Genomic DNA, 25,577 nt, shown 5'->3' with positions numbered 1-25,577 from the left:
CGTCTGAGAAATATTATTTCAAAATACAGAAGTAGCAAAGCAGTAAAACCAGTACAGATTCTGGTGTCACACAAATGAAACTCAGGGCTTAGAAACTTAGTATTTTAGGAAAGGCACCCTCAGATACACGTGTGTAGAAGAGTCTGAACATGTCTGAGGAGTAACTCATCTCTTCATGCAGAAAACTCTGGCCACACCACTCCTAGAGCAGGAAAAGGGCTGGGGATGGCCCCGTGGTGAGATGGTTTCCTACTGGCCAGGTTAGAGAAGGGTGGCCTAGATTTCAGTGACGCCTTTCACACCACTTCCCACAGCATTCTTCTGGAGAAACTGGCTGCTCATGGCTTGGACAGATGTACTCTTTATTGGGTAAAAATAAGGCTGGATGGCTGGGCCCAAACAGTTGACAGCCAGTCACACGGGATACTGCCCAGGATTCAATATTGGGCACAGTTGTGCTTAATATATTTATCAATGATCTGGATGAGGGGATCGAGTGCACCCTTAGTAAGTCAGCAGACAACAACATATTACTCGGGAGTCTTGATCTACTTGAGGGTATGAAGGGTCTACAGAGGGATCTTGACAGACTGGATCAATGGGCTGAAGACAATTGTATAAGATTCAAGAAGGCTGAAGTGCCAGGTCCTGTACTTGGGCCACAACAACCCCATGCAATACTACAGGCTTGGGGAAGAATGGCTGGAAAGCTGCCCGGCATAAAAGGACATGGGAGTGTTGGTCAACAGGCAGCTAGCTGAACATGAGCCAGCAGTGTGCACAGGTGGCCAAGAAGGTCAGTAGCATCCTGAATTGTATCAGAAATGGTCTTGGCCAGCAGGACTTGGAATTGACTGTGCTTTTTTACTCAGCACTGGTTAGGCTACACCTCAAATGCCGTGTTCCGTTTTGGGCCCCTCACTACAAGAAAGACGTTGAGGTGCTGAAGCATGTCCACAGAAGGGCAACAAAGATGGTGATGGATCTGGAGCACAGGTCTTATGAGAAGTGGCTAAGGGAACAGGAGGTGTTTAGTCTGGAGAAAAGGCAGCTGAAGGGAGACCTTACTGCCCTCTACAGATACCTGAAAGTAGGCTGTAGCAAGGTGCGTGTTGGTCTCTTTTCCTAAGTAATAAGTAACAGGACAAGAGGAAATAGCCTCAAGTTGCACAAGGGGAGGTTTAGACTAGATATTAGTAAATACTATTTCACTGAAAGAGTTGTCAAAAACTGGAACAGGCATCCCAGGAAAACAGCTGAGTCAACATCCCTGCAGCTGTCTAAAAGATGTGTGGATGTGGCGCATAGGGTCAGGAGAGTCTGGAAAAGACACCCTGTGAAAGACTGGATACAGCACAGCACTGAGGATGTCAAGCCTACAAGGAGAGGGAAGAAAATTTTAAACGTCTGCATAGAAGATCTATGGATCAAAACCAGCAGCGTCACTATTCTTCCATGGTGTAGCTTAGAGCCATGGAAAAATGATCTACAATACTGTGAAAGCAGAACAAAGCTGCTTTGCTGGATATATAGAAAAACAAACAAAAAACATCAACAAAAAAAAAATCACAAAAAACGAAGCTCTGGAAACCTGGTACACAATACCTAGGTTTCAGTGTCTGCAGTGGTGCCCATACAGCATCTTATACCCCGTGAGACTAGAGGGGAGAAGAAAATACCTGTAACTTCCATCTTGCACACGTTCATTTTTTGAGACATGTTTTACAAGAACCCACTTTACAACCTTATCTTTACAATCCAGACAAGTTAGGTGCATCAGTGGCTTAGTTCTTTAATGCAAACTGGCTATACAAAGAGTTCTTATTGAGTCGGTAGCTTAATCAGAACTAAATTTTCGTAACACCAAATAGCTATTTTGCTAACAAATGTATTCTCAGATGAGAATTACATAAAAAACCCACAATTTTCTTTTTAAATTAAAGTTATTTCCCAAATGAAAACTAGTATCCTTTGTTCATTTAAATTCAAGCTATACATAATTTATTTTATAGGCTTAGAATTTAAACGATTTAGAAATTAGACAACTAAGCTATGTACCCAGGAGACTTTTTTCTACTACTGCCAGAACTGTTTAAAATTATTTTAAGAGCTAAAATACAAGCCTAAAACTCCACTGGGATCTTCAAATGAAGTGACACTGCAAATTTGAAATGAACACAAGAAGAAAAAAATAAATCTTTAGCAGAAGTACTTTTATAGAAAAACACTATGTGAGTTCCACATTCTATTTGTGCTTTCATAGTACTGAAGTTACAAATTAAATGTATAAATATCAGAGTGACATTAAGAACTTATATTATACAGATGTTTGACCTAAATAATCTGTTGGCCTCTTCTAGCTTTATAACCATTAAGTATGTAAAAAAACAAGCTACAAATGTAATTAATGTCTAGAGAAAATAACCAAAGGCATGGCTTGCACTAGCTCTTTGGTGCAATTTAGCTCTTCATTAATTGTTTAGCTAGAAAAAAAATAGCTTAAAAGAAATTTGTGCTAACTAAACTCAGTCAGAGTCTTTAAACACATATGGGTCTCTGACAGCTGTTGAAACAAAGTGTTGGCTAACTTCTGAAATACCTTTTAAAGACATGACCCAGATACCTTGTAATAATTTGCTCAGCCATTAGCACTGAATCAGAATTTTGTGCATCTTTGCCTTTTGCTTTATTTATCTATTATGTACATCACAACTGGCATGAATTATAGAAAACAGATTGTAAATAATGGCTTTGAAAAATACGTTGTGCGAACAGCACCGAGGTAGAGATACCAAGCATAGACTTCTCTGAACCATATCTAAAAACCAAGTCGGGGCAGAGAGCTTCCAATCTAGTTTTCTATTTTCACATAATCACAACTCTTCAAAGTTTTCACCCACCAGCCTGACTATTTACAGGCCTGAACTTACCGTAAGAGTAAAATTTGCTTACATTGTTTAGAAATTAGTTGAATGAATAAACCCCCTCTCCGTTATAAAGAAAAAAAATGCTAATTCTATACTGATTTACTTACAAGTTGTACAGCACTGATCATGGTTAATAGCTGCAGTTTCAGCTGCTCAGTCACACCTATGGAATTTGCACACTGAGCTTTTCTCAACTTTCTAGTTCCTTAGGAGATAAATGGCCCTCATTATAAAGCAATACTTTTGACTATCGGGAAAGGGAAGGAACGGGAGGGAAGAAAAAGATTCCTGCCTAGGAATAGGACCTTGCTTGTCTGGCGGAAAAGATGAGTATGAAATCATGTGTACACCAGATAATGCAGTGTACACGAGCTATTAGATGATCTTCTGATTCAGGTATACAAATTTTTTTGTCTGTGTATTTGTATAATACACACCTACAGGCATATCCCTACACTTTGAGATCACAGAATATTTATTTTTCTTTAAAGAAAGCCCACTGTGAAACTCTAAGAAATAATACTCAGACAGTGCAGTCATTCTTATGCTTAAGTTTTTGCTTTATATGTCATTTTTTAATTACCTAGCACATATTTCTCTAGCACAGAATTGTTTCTATAACCTTCAGAACACAGATATATCAAATACAGGAATTTGTTCCAATATTGTGCATATATCTGACAAAAATCCATAAAAATTCTTTAAAGGATGCTCTTAAATAGTAGAATCACTTATTACATAATAAATTAGCAAAAAAGAAAAAAATGTTAAACTGAAAACAAAACTAGTCTTTGTGAAAGATTTTGGAAAATTCTTATAAAAACTGTTGCAGATTTCTTTAATGTGCCCTACACAAAAAACCAATTCTCAAATAGACAGGGAATAGCTTAATTTAGAAACATTTTAGAGGAAGATGTATGTAAAAATGAAAAGTTAAAGAAATTTACTAATAACAATTTAGAATTATTTTTCACTGTTTCTTTTTGTTTAAAGTATTAATTGAATTTAAGGCATATTCAAATGATGCTGAAAACCTCATTGATAATGCAATGCTTGAATGAGAAATTATATGCAACATATTAAACTATGTAACATAATGACTATGCAAAACGATTAAGTAAAGTTGCCAGTAGTTTAAGGTATACAATCTCCTTCACTGAAGGGCACATTGACACTGTACATGTATAAACCAGAGAATTTTTTTATCTGATTAAAATCAAGAGATGCTGCTAAACTAAGCACTCAAAGGTGAGGCACCTTCAGAATGTGGTACGGTCACGGTCTTTAATTCCATGACTATGAACTGTTCTCCCTTGTTTCCCCTAACACTGCAAAATTTAAAAGGTAGGAAAGGAAGTATGAAACAAGATGGCTACAGCTTGTGGATATTCATAGATTACTTGGACTTTGACTGGCTTTCAGAAAAACGGCAAGAGCTATTCTGGATGACTGTCCACTTCTCATCAAGCCAAGGCTTTTTTCATTTTTTTCCACACAAACATTTCTTACATAATCTTAGCTTATACGATCCACTAAAATCAATATCAATCAAGGAGTTGATAAGGAAAATTTTTAGGTTTTCCTGATAGTGGGTCAGTTTGGCAAAATCATAGCAACCAAAATTACATACTTTAGATGTTAGTCATTATTTAAGCTCCTTCAAGAGATACAGATAGATTCCAACAGGTTTGTGTTTTTTCCTTTACATGTAAATTAACAATTTTACACTCATTAAAGAGAAGAGCTGCTAATCTCAAATCTCATTGGAAAAATAGCAGTTATCCTAACCTATCTTTCACTAATCCACTTCACTTTTCAGCAGTTAAGAAAATAAGCCAATTTCTATGCCACTGCAGTGAAGTATAAAATGCACTGATTCTGCTGGAGTCTTGCATGCATTGTGAAACTTAGTCCTCTGCTCTTACTTGGTTGGCAAGCACTCCTCTATGACAGTATCTGTACAGCTGATTACCATACATGACTACTGTCACAGGAAAGTGATTAAGGATAAGAATGAATTAGCATGTCCCTGCTTGCCTTTTGAGCTACAAGAGCCATATAATTAGGGGCAGCACTGGTGGAAAAGAGTTTGCAGTACTTCTGCACGACCAGAATTCTTTCAGCAGATCCCATATTTGAGATTGGCACTGCACCTGAGTACCTAACAAAATTTTCAAGGATTTTTGACCATTACATGTAGATAAAGGGTAGCTTTTGTAGACTTCTAAATATATACCAGGTCAAATTTTACCCTCATTAACAAATTTACAATCTAGGGGAATGCCTCTGAGGCTTTTAAAACCAGAATACTGATAATGAGGTATGATACTGTTTAAGGGCTATAAATGACATAATTATGTAAAAACTGTTTTGTTCCTAGGTAGTATAAAGCAATGTCTGGTAATAAGCATTACAGAGAAAGTATAGTAAACCTGCTGAAAAAAAAAGCTAGACCTAAAACCCCAGTATCTACACCAGGGACATCATGGTGGGGGTAGCTTTTATTTGATACCAATTTGAAGATGAATTGGAAATATGCCTTTCCGTTTATTTTCACACAAAGGGAATATAGTGGGAGAACCCTAAGACTGATCCTCAGTGCGATCCATATCATGCTAAAAGTAAAGGTGATCAGTTGTGCTTCAAAAGCAGGTCCTTACCTAAGCTAAAGCATAATGGAGATCCCTTCACTGACAAAATTAGGAGAAGCTTCTGCCTTGTGACTGTGACACGTTTACGGCCCCTGTGATGTAATTTCTGTATACTAGAAATGTAGTCTGTGAATTATTGCATGATAATAAGTGAATGCAGATGCTCAACATCTATACTATCATTTCCCTTCAGATGTAAGTATACCAGTAGTACAGAAATGCTTTCAAACTTCTAAAAAATCTCCCTAACAAAAAGGGGAAGTATCTTCTCCACTTAAGTATGGTCGAGGAAGATAATGACTATTAAAAAAATATTAATTTTGGTGAGAAATGATTGAAAAGATAGTTAAAATCTTGACCTTCACTGGAAAGCATACGTGGACTCATAACGATTATGCAAAAATAAATTCTTACCCTGTTCAGCAAGTGCATCTCGTTGCTATGTCTCACTATTATTAAAGGGAGACTAGTCAAGGAGAAGCAGCATAGTTGGAAAATGTTTGACCAACTGGCTGTGAGAATTATTAGCTGTCAGCATGAAATACCATGAGCTCCTAGGTTATCTTAATTGGACCAAAAGGAACCAGTGCTTCAGGTTTACAAAAGGATGCACAAAATTGCTGTTGTTACTGTCCGATAATCTTAAGAAAACAGTTTAATCCAAAAACTGTCATTTTCTCTTTCTGACAATTCATAAAGTGCTTACAGTTCTTTTAGATAGTTATAATCTAAAATTAAAGCAAACAACTTCATGAACAACTCACAGCAAATAAACAGAATTAACTCATCCATACAGAGAAACAAAAAAAAGTACCAAACACTCCTCCTGCCTAATTTATCACTCTGGGAAAAAGAAAGCTAAATTCACTAGATATTCTCACCCTGCAATAGGCTACAGCTTGTCATGCTTCCCTCGCTTTCATTCTGCAGGCTTTTTCTTTCAACCTCATTTCCATTCTTTCCACTGTTACATCATAAAGTAATCTAAATGACAAATTGGTCTTCCTCTCCATTTAACCACAGTGTGAATGAAGCACATTAATTCTCCATACTGAATGTAATCAATTTGTACACCTCTTCCTGGTCACTCCTGCCCTTCCATTATATCATATGATCAACTGCCTTTATCTGACCAAAATAAAAAACATTTTCAAAATGCTGCATCACACCAGCAGAATTTCATAGTAGTCTAGGTAAAGCTCTCTCTTCATTTCTGCAAATGTGGTCAGAATTTGTAAGAGTCCCAAACAACATCAGTAAATGCACATCAAATCTTTTATTTCATCAACATTTCTTGTCCTTCTATTAATCTTCCCTTATAGATGATCAATTGAGTATTTAACCATCTAAAGAGTTACAAGTAATTCCTGCCTAAGATGCACTGCCAGTGCAAATCAAGATACACATCAGACAAGATTTACTGCACTGAACACAGTGCAAAGAACTCGGAACTGCATCTCAAAAATTATTTAGACTTCCTCCCACCCACCTAGTGAAAGTCAAGTTACATTAGTTTTAAGTAACTAAACTCCTTACAGAACATATGAAAGCTTTAAGTATATAATAATAGAAGCCTTTAAACCAAGGGTCTCCTCTCACCCAAACTTTCACAGGAAGTTGAGCCATTTCACATATTTGCACTAAAACCAATAGTAAGTTTTGCAAGAAAGAAGCAGAAATCAGGACTTGGTTCTTCCTGAGTTCAGTGACCCTAACCACAACAAAGACAAGCTTGCTTTGTTTTCACTCTCCTTGCATCCTGAGCTCTGGATGGTATTTCAAGTCTATGCATTCTGCACTATCATTTAAATTATTTACTTGATCCAACTTCACAGTTTCAGTACAAATATTTCAAATGAGTATTAAATTTTAATGGTAGTATTTGAGCCGATATATCTATCTTCTGTTCATCTTTCTCTTTCTTCCTCAAGTTCATGAGGACTTGTTTCCTCCCGAGAGGCTTTCTATCTGCTGATTATTGTGGGCACTCTACTACATGAATATTTCCAGATGTAAGTATTTCCATGCAAGTTACTATCTTTTCAGGTTTTGCTAAATACTGTGAAAAACTGTTACAACCCTTGACGTGCACTATTTCTTCTTATCTGTGCTTGTATTAACCCATTAAAACACCCATACTAGTCTTTTCCTAAGTTTATAATGATCTTCTAATTAATACACTAGCTTTTTAAAGCTCATATAAAAAAAAATATACTTGAAGTAGTTTCTGCATATTTAATGAATTAACTTTGTCATCTCCCCTCACTATTTCTCCCCATTCCTACCAGCCTCCTGGCATTCTCTACTTTCCTATTTACTCTTGGAATAGGGACCCTTTGTTTACATGACTATATATAGTTATGCATGGCGTTCAACAAAAAACAAAATTCTCCTTCTAATAAGTATTTTTTTTAAGTATGTATTTTTTTCATAGTGAGAAACTCCATCTTATTTAAGTGTATGTGGTTTCTTTCAGCTTCCAGAATTACAGTTCAGTGTTATTGCTGAAATGATTGCATTGGTGCTACAAAAAGATCTTATACCAAAAGCATAACTACTCAAACAGAAAATATCTTTCAATTCTCCCATCATAAGTAATAAAAACACCATAATATTAATTCAGAGTCAATACAAAAAGCACTTACGATACATTGGTGGCAATATCAACTAAGCATTTTTTCTAACCTTAGTAATTCCTGTGTGAAAATCCATGGGACTAAATCCTCACAATCCATTCACTTTATCATGTCTCTCACGTAGCTTTTTCCTTCAGTGAGATTTCCCTTGAGCAGACCAAGGAAAGCTATTTCTGAGGTTGCACTTCAAACCACATGGCAAATTCCAGAACACTGTATGCATGAAGAAAATCTCAGAGACAAGGAAACTCGGGAAAAGAGAAATCCCACTGTATGATTTAGAAGGCCTATCCTGTGACTGAAAAAAAACAACCAAACAAAAAAAAACCTAGGTGCCAAAACAACTCATCATGGTCAGAACTAATTTATATAGTTGTCCCTAATCCCAGAAGCAGAAACTTAATTAGGACTCCAGAAGAAAGGAATGTGTTCAGGGAAGAGATTGTAAAGATCATCATTGGTGTCATGTCATTGTTTCATTATTTTTGGAATTAGAGAAACAATGACACTAGAAGGGGAAGTGTCTAATTTGAAGTGACAAAGAGGCCTGCCTTAGACTAGCTGAAGTATATATTGTGCCATGGTACTATACGTTATCTGCACTGCATGACTAACGTGCTTATGCACGAACAGGTTGTGTCATACCACACTCCTGCTCATGCAGCTAAATGCACATTGAGGAAACTGCTTATGTGAGTGTATAAATGTGTTTCACTGCCAGTAATTTATGAGGAAGTAAAGGGGGAAAAAAATGCCTACACAACGCTTAAAATAACTGGCAACAAGAGATATTTGAGATTCCCGTTCCTCTGCTTTGTCTACACAACTCCATGTAGGTGAGAGCCATTCCTCTCAGCCATTTTTTTTCCACATCAACTAGAAGGAATGAATAACTAGGATGAAAAGCTTGAAGAACAGCTCAAGAAAACAAAACAGTCACATCACAACCAGTTATGTTAATTTCAGTCTTCGAATAAACATCACAAATAAATCCTTTTTCTATTTCTCATACAGAAAAATTGTTACTGTTTATGTGCACACTCTGTTGAAATGTCATTCTTTTTTTTGTTTCAGAAGCAAGACTATGAATCTGAAGAAAAACATGCCACAGGTCATAAGTCAATTAAGTGCATGGACCTGCCCTGAAAAAGAGAAACTATAGTCCATACTGAATCAGTAGTAAAAACACGTCTTCCTTTTTCTTTAGCTATCTGCAAATTGATTAAATAAGACAGATTACCAGCTATGAAAAATTAACATGCTTTTGATTTTTTAATGTGTGTCCTATATGTATTATCATCAGTATGATACACTTAGTAATGACAACAAAAAATACATCATTACCTCTGACATGAAGATAAATGTAATCATGACTGTCTTGACAAATTCTGCACAACGGGCCACGTTATCAAATGTATTTAGCCTAACTCCAGTTGTTCAAAAAGCATCTTCGCTGCCAGTGAGCCCAGGAACACATACCCATCAAAAGTTTTCAGCCTTCCTCTGCTAGTCAAAATACATGAAGGCTTGGTGGTCCAGAAATTTAAAATAACTCTGAAGATGTTGAAGTAGGCATCTGTGCACATCTCTGCATCGTACCATGTAGATATACTTCAAGTGCTTAAAATATATGTAACATTTGCTATTGCTGCTATTACTTTCAGTTTCTGTAGGGAAAGAGGTGCTAAGCCAGAGGTGTGGTCCTGAGGTACAAGCTGATGTACAAACATGGCTGGACTTCACTCTGAGGAATCTTAAATTATCATGACAATGATCAAACAATCAAAATGTCCTTTCTTATTTGGTAAGTGTAAGAAGAAGTGCAGAACACTAGCTGTATTAGTAATATCTTATACCTCCCACTATGAAAAAAGCACACTGCCTGCACTTTATTATTTTTCTTTCTAAAACTAGGATCTTCATAGTGTGTTACTAGGTTGAAGTATACATTGAAACTACATGACGTGGAATCATGAACTTCCTCATTCTCACTGTGTTTACATTTCCATGCAAATTTCTTCCCAGCAAAGAAAAGTGAAATGTTTTGTGTTACCGTATCAAGAAACTAAGCCTGATACTCATGTACATTTTGTAGATGAAAGCCTATATATCTCACAAGTTGAGGAGGTAAAAATACCCAAAACAACAAAACAAAACAAAACCCAACACCCCAAAAACCAAGCTAAATAAAAAATTGTTTCAGATCTGTTAGATTTATGAGATGGTGTACTTTTATTTACCACTAAATTAAGTAATTCAAGTTCACCTAGCTGTCTACTCCAAATTCAGATATTAGCTCACAAGTGGTCAGCTTGCTTTCATTTCCAGGGGAGAATATTCATATTCTGATTGCGTGCTTTACACTAAGGGTATCAAACTGTCAGAAGCCTGAATTTCCCAACTAGAGAGAATGGTTCATGTTGGTTTTTCTTTCCCAAAGCTTATTTTAATGTTTATTTTGCCCAATTACCCTTTGTTGTTCCAATCCTTGTAATGAGTACCAAACTAACAACCCTTACAAGTTCACAGTGCAGAGATGTTCAGCAGTGCAAAGTGCCATACAACTTACACTTTTTGGAGTGGGTGTTTGACAGGCGCTGCCCATCAGATCACTGTGGTAATGTTAGCTGTAGAGGACACTGAATCAAAACCATACATTTCTTTCATGTAAGTTTATGAAAAACGAGAAAGAGGGACCAAGGCTGAATTTGAACTGATCACCTAAGAACAAAAACCCCCATATTCTATTGTAGGCCTCTACCGAGGCACTCTGCGTCGTTCTCTGCCTCTGACATAGTAATATTCTGCTAGAGAACACAGTGTTTCTGTCATGAAGAAAGCATGACACAAAGCAGTCAAGAGAAGGGCACTCAGTCCACAGCAGATCTTAAATTCCTTTTAAGAACGCTAGATCTTTCTTATTAGGGACTAACCTGCATACTTCTAAATCATCAGACCAGTCATCATACAACACTGGAGGCTTCCGAACAGCGTCAGTCACACTGGTCCCTGCTCCAGCAGGTGCTCCATTATCTGCAACTGCCAGAGCATCACTGCCGGAGCCTGCCTCTGCAAAGCAGTTCTTTGAATCTTTATTGTCCCTAAGAAAAGATGCAGGCTGCTGATCTCTGTAGTAGCTTTTGCCTTTGCTTTTCCCACATTTCCTTGAGGAAATCCTTGGTTCCTGAGATGATGCTGAAGACTGTGATTCTTTAAGCCTTGGAACCCTTCTTCGGCGGTGATTTAAAGTAGGATTCTCAGAGTCAGATACCTCTTGCTTCTTTTTCCGCGTTGTTCCCAAGGTGACAAGTTCAACAGCATTATTGTTTGAGGACCCATCATGATTGCTGCATGATCTATTGTTCCTTCTCCCCCTCCTGGGCATTCTGGACTTTTCTCTTGCTCTCCTTCTAGCCTGAGCCCACTGACTCTCATCTGAAGATGATGATGAATCAGATGCATTCCAGCTGGGTCTTACTGGCTGAGGATGTAATTTACAGTCTTTCCCCTTTCCTTGCTTTTCTGTATGCTCACCATTGTCTCCAGTCTCTTTTTTCCTCCTAAACCTTCGTTTCACTTGTTTTTTACCAGACTCCCTATTAGAAGGAGTCAGCACCATGACAGGGGTTGCATGTTCAAACTCATCTTCTGACAAATCATGCAAGGCAGTAGATCTAGACAAAGCAGTAAGCAAAGGAAAGGGATGGAAATGGTAAGGATGGGTAGAAAGAGAGAGAGAAATCATAAAACAAGGATGATAACGAGAACATGAATTTTAACAGGAAAACATGAGAATGAAAAGCAAACCAGAACCAAAAAAAGAGATAAAAAAAATAAAAAAAGTCTATGTAAATTATGAATAGCGTTAAGCAGAAGCAACAGCTATGTATTATTTAATACAGACAACAACTAACAAGTATCAGCCAGATTAAAGTATATTTTTTTAGCACATACCTACAAATGTCCTGAGTGGAAGGGCAGACAGACAACCGTGATTGACTCCTGGGAGCTGTTCCTGTTGTAGGACTGCTTGCCTGTTGAAATAAGTTAGATAGTTTGGAATCTTTGTCCACAAAATACATGGCAGATATTTTACTGCTTTGCCACATGATTACAAAGTTAAAGTAACTGTTGCTGCTGTTCATAGCACACTGTTGAACATATGCAAGTTCACAAAATACAGGAAGCCTGACTAAAAGCAAAACCTATTTGTGGAACTAAATACAGCTGAAGTGTTCCAGCTCTCATTCGCTCATGACTACTTCTTGTCACTGTTTGAGGAAGCAGCTTTCAACATTTGAATTTTCACTTTGGTTTTGATCTACTGTAAATGTTTGATGGGAAAGGATGTTGTTTTTATTTCATGCAATCAAGCAACTATGATGATTTCTTTCAGACTGGAGTGAAGTGCATGTACATTATGCTGAGTGGTGAACAGAACAAAGCTAACCTATGTCGAGTGGACTGACAGAACAGTGAGAAAATTAAAGTATGTTTTAAAAGGTTTTCAAGGCAATTAGATCTTCTAGAAGAGCTCAGATATTTTAAACTGATGAGCCTAAGAAGGCCAGAGTGCAGGCTGCATCTCTACAGTGCTGATCACGCTCTCAAATAGCAGGAGAGATATAAAACATGCTTAGTATATGGCATTTTGCTTACAAGGTTGTTGCTACAAATTGCAGACCCAGTTGCTCAATGTTTCCACTGGAAATGTGGGCTTATGGCGTTAAGAACAAACCATTTCAATCTGGTATACAATCTACTGGCTGCATAACTGTACACAATCCAAATTTAAATCCAAGACTATGATTCTTCAGGATCACTCATGAGATATAGTATTGTGGGGAGAGGGTTAGATACAAATCATTCTTCATGCTATGACCTTCCCTTAGCTGATAAGGGCATTAGCTTTTAGTATGCAACCCTATCCCATTGTGAGCACTGCTGCCAAATGGAGACAAAATACTATGAGCCTAAGGAGCTCCACAAGATCATGCACTGGATGCAGGGAAAGAATGACTACTAAGCAAGAGTACAAAGTACAAACAATACGAAGATGTAAAGGCTGTCACCTCAAGCTTTTGTACTAGCAAATCAAATTCAGTCACATGTAGAGTCCATAATTAAAATTCTTTCTAGCTCATCTTTCACAGACATTTTTGTAGTGTCAGTTTGAAAATTAATAGTACATGCAAAAATGAATAAATATAGCAAGTACCTGCTGATGCCTCATTTTTATTCACGGTCCTTAAAATCCATTATGTTTCATGCACAGATCTTTTGGAAACATCAGTCACTACAACATGTATTTTTACTTTTAATGGAAAACCAGCTGAGACATAAAAACTGTGCTTTTGCACAAAAATAAGCTAGCTTTAGGAATTCAAGCAATCTTTTTTACCTCTTGATGTGTTAATATCACAACACATACTAATCTTTTAATCTCCTACTAATTTTTTACTACTATTTCCACAAAATGAAACTCATGAGGTATAAAAACTAAGCCAACATGAGAAATTATAGTGATAAAGCTTCTGGGCACAATCCTTAGGTTTGAATGTTTTTTCAGTGCCTTAGACCACCAGGCAGAAAAGAAACATCAGAATGACTGCAGCCTAATGCTGAAAAAAACAAGGAAAAGTATCAGAGATACTTTTTTTCTATTTCATATCTCTTCTCTTTTTTTTTTTAAATATTTCATATCTCTCTTTCTACAAAAGCAACATTTCAATTACACGTACTATGAAGGGTAGTTTTACATACACATTAGAAACTGATGGCATATATATGATTGAGTATATCATCTTTTTCCACTTCAGCATTTGTGATAAGTTCCAAGTGAGTAGGCATACCTTAAGCCATTTGCACAGGTACTTAATGAGGAAATATGCATACAGTTGCACCAGAGCCACATTGTTGGGCTACACGCTGCTATTACGTGCAAAAAAAATCCCTCCAAGCTAAACTCCAGATGAAGAATTGCTGAAGAAATCCAGGTCTAGAGTCAAGTGTGGACTCATGATTTCATCCACTGTGACCAGCTCCCATTTCTTATCCCCCCTGAGAACTACAGAACTGTCCCACCACTTCTTCCAGGATCTGCACAGTATAGAGATTTGGCTTGATCATAAGCAGTGGTCAGGTCATTTCCATGCCATAAAGGCAAGATTTATGTCACCTTGTCAGAAGCACTACACATTGAAGGTATAAGGAGAATGGCTAAGCTGGCTCAGTAACTGTACAGTAGGTCTGCACAGGTTCAAGAAAATTTCAGTAGCTATTAGAGCAGGAAGTCAGCTAGACAGTTCCCAAGAGGGCTAGAATCAAACCAAGAATTAAAACAAATTCCTTGAAAATCTTTTACACTTATTATCTGGGACTGGTAACAGGCGGAAATCTAATTATTTTAACATAAAAATTGCATCCTTTGTTTGATTGCTTAAATTTTACACTTAACTCTCAGCTGTAGAAAGGTCTGGATTGCTTCAGCCCTCCTCAGTCAAATTTACCTTCCAGTTCCCTTGTACTGGCATAATCATAGAATCATAGAATCACCAGGTTGGAAAAGACCCACCGGATCATCGAGTCCAACCATTCCTATCAAATACTAAACCACGCCCCTCAGCACCTTGTCCACCCGTGCCTTAAACACCTCCAGGGAAGGGGACTCAACCACCTCCCTGAGTAGCCTGTTCCAGTGCCCAATGACCCTTTCTGTGAAGAATTTGTTTCCTAATGTTCAGCCTGAACGTCTCCTGGCGGAGCTTCAGGCCATTCCCTCTTGTCCTGTCCCCTTTCCCTTGTGAGAAGAGGCCAGCACCCTCTCTACAACCTCCTTTCTGGTAGTTGTAGAGAGCAATGAGGTTTCCCCTCAGCCTCCTCTTCTCCAGGCTAAACAACCCCAGCTTTCTCAGCCATTCCTCGTAAGGCCTGTTCTCCAGCCCCTTCACCAGCTTTGTTGCTCTTCTCTGGACTCACTCCAGAGCCTCAACATCCTTCTTGTGGTGGGGGGCCCAGAACTGAACACAGTATTCAAGGAGCGGTCTCACCAGTGCTGAGTACAGAGGGAGAATAACCTCCCTGGACCTGCTGGTCACACCGTTTCTGATACAAGCCAAGATGCCATTGGCCTTCTTGGCCACCTGGGCACACTGCTGGCTCATGTTCAGTTGGCTGTCAACCAACACCCCCAGGTCTTTCTTCTCCAGGCAGCTTTCTAGACAGACTTCTCCTAGTCTGTAGCACTGCATAGGGTTGTTGTGCCCCAAGTGCAGGACCCGGCACTTGACCTCGTTAAACCTCATGCCACTGGACTCAGCCCAGTGGTCCAGCCTGTTCAGGTCCCTTTGCAGAGCCTCCCTACCCTCCAGCAGATCCATGCTTCCACCCAGCTTAGTATCATCTGCAAACTTGCTAAGGGTGTAATGACTTTGTTTAATTGCACATAACTCAAATGAAGGTTTATTTCCTTCTAAAATGATTTTCATAAAACTCTTTAAAAATGAACATTTTTTGTTTGTTTGTCTAATCCCTATTGGAGCAAATCTGATATCTAGGCAGGCAGAAAGTCTATGCAACACTCAAGTCTTCAAAAACAAAGCAAGAAAACTCCAGCATGCCACGTTATGCACAAGATAATTCTGATTCTTATCTGTGAGCAAGTTTTATACTATAAGTTTCTGCAACTTTGAAATACAAATTTTGATTTTTATCTACTTTAAAATAGCTTTTAGTGGTAAAATGAACTGATTGAGTGATTTCTAAAACCAAGAGAGTTAGCATTTCTGATATCTGTTGTCTGATGTTTACTTATGGACCTCACAGGTACTAGAGGGTCTTATTCTGCAAATAATCCTGTTTAATTCTGTAAATTAAGCAGGAGTGGAAGAACCAGTTAATGTCAAGTCTGCCCCTCTTACCACATGTCATAGAAGTATAATCATTCACTGTCAAACTGTACTTAAAAACTTGTAAATTCCACCTCAGCTGGAACCCTTTTACAGACCTTTATCCTAAAACCCCTTTGCTTTTTCATCCTACCAACAGACTAACATCTTTCTGCTGCCAACACTGTCTGTGGGCTTACATCACTTTTTTTGGTAATATCCCCTCTTATCTCTCTCCTATACAAGCTATACATCCCAAATTCTTTTTAATTTATATTCTCTTAAGTCCTGCCTCATACTGAAGATACCTAAAGTAGCATTTAGTCAGTTTATGTGTTTACAGAGCACATCACACAGCTAATATGGAAGATCCAGGTCAGATCCTAGAAGGGATCTAGTTGTATCAGTACAGTGTTTTGTTTCCTCTGAGTGGCAGAACACGATGATGAACTCAATCAAGTACTGCCCTCCACAAGTTCCACATTCATTCAGTTGCTGATACCTTGGAGTTTTCGCAGTATTCTGCTCCCACAAAATACAGCACTGAACAAGTCCCTTACCCTGCTCGTAATATAAGTTTTTTTCTATTTTTAATTATCTTTACTGCTAGTTTTGGCAACGAAATACAAAATTATTTAAGTGGCATCAATTTTATTTTAAAGGCATATCTGACAAATCAAAATATGATCATTTGAATATATTCAGCTCACAGCAGTCAAGCTTTTATAGGATTTTATATATAACAGATGTTGGAAACAGTCTCTGGCAGAGAGGTCTTTGGCTATAATTGCTATTCCATTGCTATATTGCTATTTTAAATATTGAATATTTAGAGATATTGTATGTATTTAAAACAGAGATAAGACTGATTCTGTGGATTCCAATTCCACTTGTCAAGCAAAATAATGCATTTTTTTTAAATAGTATCCCTTGAATGAATGTCTGCTTCCAACACCTATATTGTACAGCTCACTGGAGTGGGAAAACTCAATGAGCACTGTACTAATTTTATCAGAGCAAATTTTATCAGCAGCATAATTAAATGTGGTAATTTAACATAAAGTTGTCCGACAATTCATTTATAAGAAAGGCAGCTCATTTCTCTATGCCACTGACAAAAAGAAGATGCTTGAGAGATAATTCCAACTCAAACTGATTAAGTTGGGCATTTCAAAAACATTGTTAGACATTCCCCAGCTACCACCTTCTGCTGTCAGTTTAGAAGAACTTTCTCATCAAGGATATGCAATTTAATTAATGTACATGACATGGCACTTATCCATAATTATTTTTTATACGTTCAACAGGATTTGGTAGTATGCTTTTTAAACAGAATACTGGTAAATACAGAATTTTCAGGACAAGCAAGATGATAATCATTTATCTGAAACAACGGGACTTCATTATCACACACACATCCATGTCAAAAGACCTCAGCAAAGACAGAAATAGGGGACAGAATGAAGTTCAACTGATGAAAACAATAGGACTTTCAAACCAAGACTGCCTTTACTTTGGTGTTAAGGAATTGAATTTTCCAGATAATAACAAAAAATGAGAGTCCTCACCGACCTTCTGTTGCTTAACACTGTGTGTTGAAACTAGTCCAACAACATGAATCAACTTGTGCTCTTCTTAAGAAGAGAGAAAGGCCTAATAGAAAATTTGGAGTAAAAACATGTTCCACAAGTGCAAAGCATTCGTATTTGAATAGAGTTAAGCTCTAAAACAACAAAAAAGATGTAACAAACAGATGCTATAAAATGGCCTCACATATATCACAAGAAAGGCTAATGGACCCTCTGAAGACTCTGCTCTGAATAAAGGAGGCCAGAGGTATTTCCAAAAGCTGTTCAGCTGATAACACTGCTTGAGTAGAAAGCTGCAGAAAATGGAGGGATAATAGAGCAGACAGGGAGTGTGACTAATGATATTCTGCTAAGTATGCTTTATAGCACTGATGCATCACAGAATCCCCCAGATCCTACCAGTCAATATAGTTAAAAAGCTGCAAGTCTTTCTTATTAAAATAATGGCATATCAAAGAATGGGTACCTTAGAAGACCAGAGTGCTAGAATCATAGACTCATAGAATCACAGAATCACCAGGTTGGAAGAGACCCACCAGATCATCGAGTCCAACCATTCCTATCAAACACTAAATCATGCCCCTTAGCACCATGTTGTACATGCCAATACGCTCAGCAGGAGATCTGGTCTGTTTATTTTCATCTGAAAGTTTGTGCTTTGTAAACAATGCATTTTTTTAATGGAAAACACCCGTCTTTATAAACTTTTGTTTGGATTATGCCTCATGTCTAAAAAGAGCAAAAACATGGTGGAAATTAGGCACGCCAGGTGTATCTTACGAAGTGTTTCTTGATAGCAAGTGAAACTTACGCACATGAGTTCGAGAGAGGTGGCGGTTCTTGGTTGGTTGTTTTTTTCCCCCCTTTCTTTTTTCAGTCCTTTATGAATCATAAAATCATAGAATAGTTTGGGTTGGAAGGGTCCTTAAAGATCATCTAGTTCCAACCCCCCTGCCATGGGCAGGTACATTCCACTAGATTGGATTACCCAAGATCCCATGCAACCTGGCCTTGAACATCTCCAAGGATGGGGCACCCACAAATTCCCTCAGCAAGCTGTTCCAGTGTCTTACCTCTCCCATGGTGAAGAATTACTTCCTAATGTCTAGTCTAAATCTGCCCTTCTCCAGTTTATACCCATTGCCCCTAGTTCTATGACCACCAGCCCTTATGAATAGTCCCTCTCTAGCTTTCTTGTAGGCCCCTTTCAGGTACTGGACGGTCGTGATAAGATCTCCTTGGAGCCTTCTCTTCTCCAGGCTGAACAAGCCCAACTCTCTCAGCCTGTCCTCAGATGGAAAGTCCTTCAGCCCTCTGGGCATCCTTGTAGCCCTCCTCTGGAGCCATTCCAACAGCTCCATATCCTTCTTACATTGAGGATTCCAGAACTGGACACAGTACTCCAGACGAGGTCTCACAAGAGAGGAATAGAGGGGCAGAATCACCTGCCTCAACCTGCTGGCCACAATTCTGTTGACGCAGCCCAAGGTATGGTTGGCCTTCTGGGCTGCGAGTGCATATTGCTGGCTCACATTGAGCTTCTCATCAACCAGCAACCCCCAGTCCTTCTCTACAGGGCTGTTCTCAATCACATCATCCCCCATCATGTACCAAAACCAGGGATTTTCCCAATCCAGGTGTAGGACCTTGCACTTGGCCTTGTTGAATCTCATGAGGCTCTCATAGGCCCACTTCTCCAGCCTGTCCAGGTCCCTCTGGATGACATCCCGTCCTTCCAGTGTGGCAACTAAATCACTCAGCTTGGTGTAATCTGCAAACACGCTGAGGGTGTACTCAATCTCGCTGTCAACATCATTGATGAAAATATCAAATAGCACTGGTCCCTGTACAGATCCCTGAGGGACACCACTTGTCACAGATCTCCATCTGGTATTCGAGTCATTGACCACTAATCTTTGAATACGACCATATAAGCAGTTTCTTATCCACCACACCATCCACCCATCAAATACATATCTCTCCAACCTAGAGAGAAGGATGCTGTTGGGGGACCATGTCAAAGGCTTTACAGAAGTCTAGATAGATCACATCCATCAGTTTAACTGTGTCTGCTGCTGCAGTCACCCCATCATAGAAAGCCACTAAGTTGGTCATACAGGATTTGCCCCTGGCAAAGCCATGCTGGCTGCCATTAATCATCTCCCTGTCCTCCATGTGCTTTAGCACAGCTTCTGGGAGGATCTGTTCCATGATCTTCCCAGGCACAGAGGTGAGGCTGACAGGTCGGTAGTTCTCAGGGTCGTCTTTTCTGGTCTTTTAAAGAACGGGCACAATGTTACTCTTCTTCCAGTCACCAGGGACTTCCCCGGATTGCCATGACTTTTCAAATATGGAGAGCGGCTTGGCAACCACATCTGCCAATCCCCTCAGGACTCTGGGATGCATCTCATCAGGTCCCATAGACTTATATATGTTCAGGTTCCTCAGGTGGTCATGAACCTGATCCTCCTGTACTGTGGGACAGGCTTTACCACACTGGTCACCATCTTGCTGTCCCATGGCCCAGGAGGGGTGAGGAGAGCAGTTGTCAGTGAAGACTGAGGCAAAATGTTGTTAAGTACCTCAGCCTTCTCCTCGTCTGTTGATACGTGATCACCATTTCCAACCATCAGTGGGGGGACATTCTCTCTGACCTTCCTTTTTTTATTTACATACCTGTAGAAGCCCTTCTTGTTAGTCTCATCCCTACACAACCAGGCGGTGTCCCTATACACATTCCAGGTTCCCTGTCCCTACTTGCACTGCCTGTGCAGTTCCCTCTTCTTCTTTAGTTTAACCAGCAGGTCTTGACTCATCCACACTGGTCTCTCCCCTACCTGATCTCCCCTACCTGATATGGGTACTGAGTGCTCTTGCACTTCATGGAAAGCAACCTTGAATATTTGCCAGCTCTGTTCCCCTCCCTTGTCTCGAAGGACCATGCCCCAGAAGATCCTACTGAGTAATTCCTTGAAGAGCTGGAAGTCGGGTTTCCTGAAATTTAGTGTCCTGACTATACCCCCCACCTGTCCCATATCCCTCTGGACCTTGAACTCCACCAGCGTATGATCACTGCAGCCCAGGCTGCCTCGGATCCTAAGTCACTGTTTGCTTGTATTGGTGACCATAAGGTCTGGTATTGCATCTCCTCGGTGGGGGGCTCTATCAGTCTCTACCTGCCTCTGAAGGCAACAGATAAAGGGAAATGTAACACGGAAGGAGAGGAAATATCCTTATGATTCTGCTGAACAATACCATTCAGCACCTTTGAAAGTCAGTATGATCCTGTTTCAAAATGGTTTGAAATCTAAACCACTAAAGCAGGCTTACTTTCCATCAAAGTAAAATCAAAATCACAAGTGGCAAATCTATCCTACTATTTAAAATTGAAACCTACAAAAGCAATTACAACTTTGACTGGCGGATTCAGTAAGCTTTTTAATGTCTTTTCTCCTGTCTTACTGATCTATGTTAATCTTCATTTTAAAGACAGAAGTTCTACTCAAAAATCCACTCTTTCTATAGACATAGAAGCACTGCTAGCTAAGCTTTGAATTAGCAGATGGATTATAGTTCATAAAAGTCTTTGTACCACACAAATGCAATATTTTTGATTCATGAATCTGTTCAAGGATGGATCACTCTAGGCTTTTTCACTTTGTTAATAAAAGAGTTAGGTAGTTCGTAAAAAAATATACACTGATGCAGGCAGTTGAAACAAAGGATGTGCTGGTCTTCATACACAAGGTGCAGTGCCCCGAGACCAGCAGCTTTTGACTGTCTGGAAGAAGTTAGATGCAAATTTAGGCTGTAGGAAAGGTGAAACACAAAACAGGCATAAACTTTGTTACTAGATTTTGTAGTATTTAGTTCTAAAATTGATTTAATACCTATTTATTCCAGCCCTAAGGAAGACAAAAGCCTAAATGCATTGGAACAAGACAGCTATAGAAAGAAATTTTGAAAAAACTAAGCCAAAAGACAGTGAAACCCTAACAATGCATCATTACGAAAAAACAGGAGACATCATATTTTAATGATGTACAAGACATTTCTGACTCCAGCAAAAATAGTTTTGTAGCACTGTAGAAATAAGGTTTGCTTAATTGAACTGTTTTTAGGATAAAGACCTGGAATGCGCTTCTGAGTGCCATGGTGAAAAAAGAAATGTCATATAAAAATTTCCAGGAGTACATATGAAATAGGTATGTTACAGATCACAATTCTTGTTGAAATCTAAAAATAAGCATATGTCACAACTTGCATACTGTGTTTACTGAAAACAAAACAGAGCTACTTTCCCTGTATGGTATTGTATATCATAGGAAAGGACTGAATTCAGTGATAATTCAATGTCTTTACAGAAGTGGAAATTATACATAGGCATTACATATAAACTAAGCTTGTATAAACACATAAAGTTTGTGGTATTTAACACATTTGAAACATATATGGTATTTTGTCTGGCTGTGTGGATGTGTTACATTTAGGTATACTCCAAATATGCTGTTGGTAAGAACTGCGATTTAATAAAACAGAATCTGTATAATTGTACATACTATTTTGTATATACAATCTTATTTTGGTCTGTATTTCCTCTCATTAGAACAAGAGTTCAAAACAGGCCAAGTGCACCCAAGTATAAATTGAAAATGCATTATTTTCTACTGGCTGCCCCCTGGAACTGAGACTTATTTAATGCAACTTTATTCAGAATTTTAGATATCAGGCAGACTTAGGTAAATTGTGTAGTCATGACCTCTGTTAAGCTTATTGTAAATAAAGAATAAATTCTTAAGTATTCTCTAGATAAAGAAATGAAACATTTACATCTAACACGGGGGGGAAGTGCAGAAATAGTCATTATGACATTGTATCTAGTTCTAGTTTTTTGCCTTTCACTGCTTTAGTTTTTGTGAACAAAATACTCTTCACTGACTTGTTTGCTTTGTGCTCTTGTTTTTTACAGTAACACAAAGATAATGAGAGTTAAGTGCCAAGTTAGACTTCACCTTCAATATTAACAATTCTGTTCATGAGCAAGAAGAACAATTTAGATGACTAACACAACATTTACACTCATATTTTAATGCTGGTTTTGTATACATGATATTATTCATTGTAACAGCACTTTTGAAGGCTGACATTTTACACTTTACAGGAGCAAAGCCTTGTTTTTTTATTTTTATTTTTTTTTTATAAAGCTCTAAGTTTTCTCGCAGTTGCACATTACAGAATCTAGAAGCTATGGTTTGAAAGGATGGAGCTACATGATTCCTTGAAAAAAACCCCAGCAATCTGGAAGAAAACTGCAATTTATGATAAGTGTGAAATTGCCACAGAACAACAAATGTGGATCAACTTGTAGCAGTGAAGCCCCCTACAGCAAAATGCAAGAGGTCACGCGGTTGCTCATTAGGACTCAGTCATGGAACAGGTATCTTGGAGATACTGCAATCCCCTTTCAGGCTATTGAAGTCCATGATGTGAACTTTTCTCTTTTTTTTTAGAAAAAGAACATTAAAGTTTATTTATGCTTTTTCCATCATAAAACCTATCATTTGTGCTTATAATAACTGAGACAGAATATATTATGGTATCTGTTGGTACCACTACAAAAGACATGGTGGTATGTTTACCTGTTAAAAAAATACATAGTGTGTGATAGTGAGTTCTGCTTCAGTGGTACAGGACTCTTCATACATTCATCTTATAATGAAAGAGGATTCAAAATTAGAGTATATTGAAATACATGTCAAAGAACATTCAGTTTTAATGGAAAAGAATAAATAGAAATTTATAATTTAAAGAAGTAAAATAATATATTATATTTTAGACAAAGTGATACTCAGTTTGTGAAATATATTTCAACATCACAAATCGAGAAGCTCAAATCAATAATCAATACATTCACAACAATAAATTTTTCATCTAAAACTTTAGCAGGTACTCTTTGACATGATGTCGCTTTTCAGTTTTCATTTGTATGAAGGAGCCCAACCTGACATGAGAAATCAGTACGGAAAATGCTTAAACATGTAGTAAAATCAATTGTTTCCTTCTTTCCTTTCTCTCCTGTTTTTCTTATTCTAAATTAGACCAATGAATATTACAACACTGAATTTTCTGAAACAAACACCTCACTTCTTCCTGACATAACTCAACGGAGTTTTATTACATGGAGGCTTCAGAGACTTGCAAATAGAAAGTGTACTAACACCTGCTCTAGGCTTTTGAGAAGCACTTGAGCCAAAACAAAAATCAGGCAATTTGTTCCAAGCCTGAGTTTCTCTGTACTGGAAAATAAGTCCAAAGTTCCCATCAGAGAATTTAAAATCTTAGTGTTCTTTTCTGAGGAGCTCTTGAGTCATAATCAACATGCAGAAAGATAATTACAAAGTGCTACAAACATTTCTTCCAGAAAGCATTTTAAGATAACTGGGCAGACTCAGAAATACATATAAGTATAAGCTCTACGGACTGTAGATCAAACATGAGATTTGTTCCACTGATCAACCACAGCAGATAGAAATGAATCCACCAGATCCTTCTCAGACTAGCATTCCTTTTAAATTATACACATATTTAGGAACACATACAAAGTTTAACAAATAGATCTTAACTGCAGAGAACTAAGAAGTAGCAAATAGCTAAGGAACAAAATAAAGTTTTTAATTTACTTAGATTTTAAACACACTCAGATAATTCTATTTCTAAACTCTAGAACAAGACTATCTCTTACAAAGAAAAATAAAGTTGCCTCTACTACCAGCACTATGGGAAATGGATGGGAGACAGTAAAGTCTAAGGATTAAAAAAAACCCCTGATATTCACAATATTTCTATGTTTTTATTTATATGTATTATAGTAGGTAGATTTTGAAAGCCATAACTATAAACTAGGGCTCCCCTTTGTCACTACAAGACAATAGGAAATGCAGATCAGTCCTAAATATAATCTATTACTCCTAATGCAAACAGGGCAGAAGGCAGGAAGACCTGTTTGTTGATTTATTGATTCTACAGGAAAAATCCAGGTTATTACCAGAAGCGTAGCACAACTCAAACACCAATATATTTTTCTAGTTTCCTGTGCTTGGAAAACCAACTACAGCTGTTGCTCTTGGAGGTGCAGGCCAGATTTATTGATGTATAGGCTGAAGCAAATGAATGAATGTCCCAGGTGGACATTGAATGAAAACAGCCACAGAGACTGTAAGTCACAAGCACCAGGAAATAGGCAGATAGAATTCATAGAATCATAGAATCATAGAATAACCAGGTTGGAAGAGACCCACCGGATCATCAAGTCCAACCATTCCTATCAAACACTAAACCATGCCCCTCAGCACCTCATCCACCCATCCCTTAAACACCTCCATGGAAGGTGACTCAACCACCTCCCTGGGCAGCCTCTGCCAGTGCCCAATGACCCTTTCTGTGAAGAATTTTTTCCTAATTTTTTCCTAAAGACTTTCTAATTTTTCTGTCAACAAGAATTTTTACTGTGTGCAAGATCTGACACTGCAGAGAACTCAGGTCTTGCCTTTGGTACAGAGTATACGTCGCCTAAAAGCTTCCAATCTTGTTTTGAGGTGCAATATTTGTTACGATTACTTTGTGCCACACAATATTAAGCTGAAAAGTCAGATGTTTGCTTTTCTATTTACATACATATATATTTATATACATATATATACCCTGCTTTTTTTTTTAAAAAAAAAAGCATTTTGAATCACACAACAAATTGGAAAATGTTTTTCTAATAAAATGTCTTTCAGAATTTGAGAACCTTCACTAGCAGGTAGCCTTATAGAGAAAAACTGATCCAAAAGAATGAATGATGCTATATATGAGAAAAACATTAATTGCATGCCTGAAAACCTTA

The 25,577-nt window shown here is 38.1% G+C and overlaps 1 protein-coding gene across 10 annotated transcripts in view; it reads right to left on the bottom strand.

Moving 5' to 3' along the window:
- Positions 1 to 25,577, bottom strand: part of MARCHF1 (membrane associated ring-CH-type finger 1) — a 235,509-nt gene that overhangs the window by 25,470 nt on the left and 184,462 nt on the right. For 7 of the 10 annotated variants that reach the window (XM_069855813.1, XM_069855815.1, XM_069855814.1 and 4 more), the window contains 2 exons: positions 12,169 to 12,248; positions 11,148 to 11,888 (listed from right to left, as the gene is read on the bottom strand). In XM_069855813.1, coding sequence (XP_069711914.1) covers positions 11,148 to 11,888; positions 12,169 to 12,248 — 821 coding nt within the window. The remainder of the gene's footprint in view (positions 1 to 11,147; positions 11,889 to 12,168; positions 12,249 to 25,577) is intronic. The other 3 variants (XM_069855820.1, XM_069855819.1, XM_069855822.1) reach the window with 1 other exon arrangement.

This window comes from Phaenicophaeus curvirostris, chromosome 4 (genome assembly GCF_032191515.1).
Source record: "Phaenicophaeus curvirostris isolate KB17595 chromosome 4, BPBGC_Pcur_1.0, whole genome shotgun sequence".
In the NCBI taxonomy this organism is placed as follows: domain Eukaryota; kingdom Metazoa; phylum Chordata; class Aves; order Cuculiformes; family Cuculidae; genus Phaenicophaeus; species Phaenicophaeus curvirostris.
The sequence above is the reverse complement of the archived record's forward strand: the minus strand, read 5'-3'. Positions and strand labels throughout refer to the sequence as shown.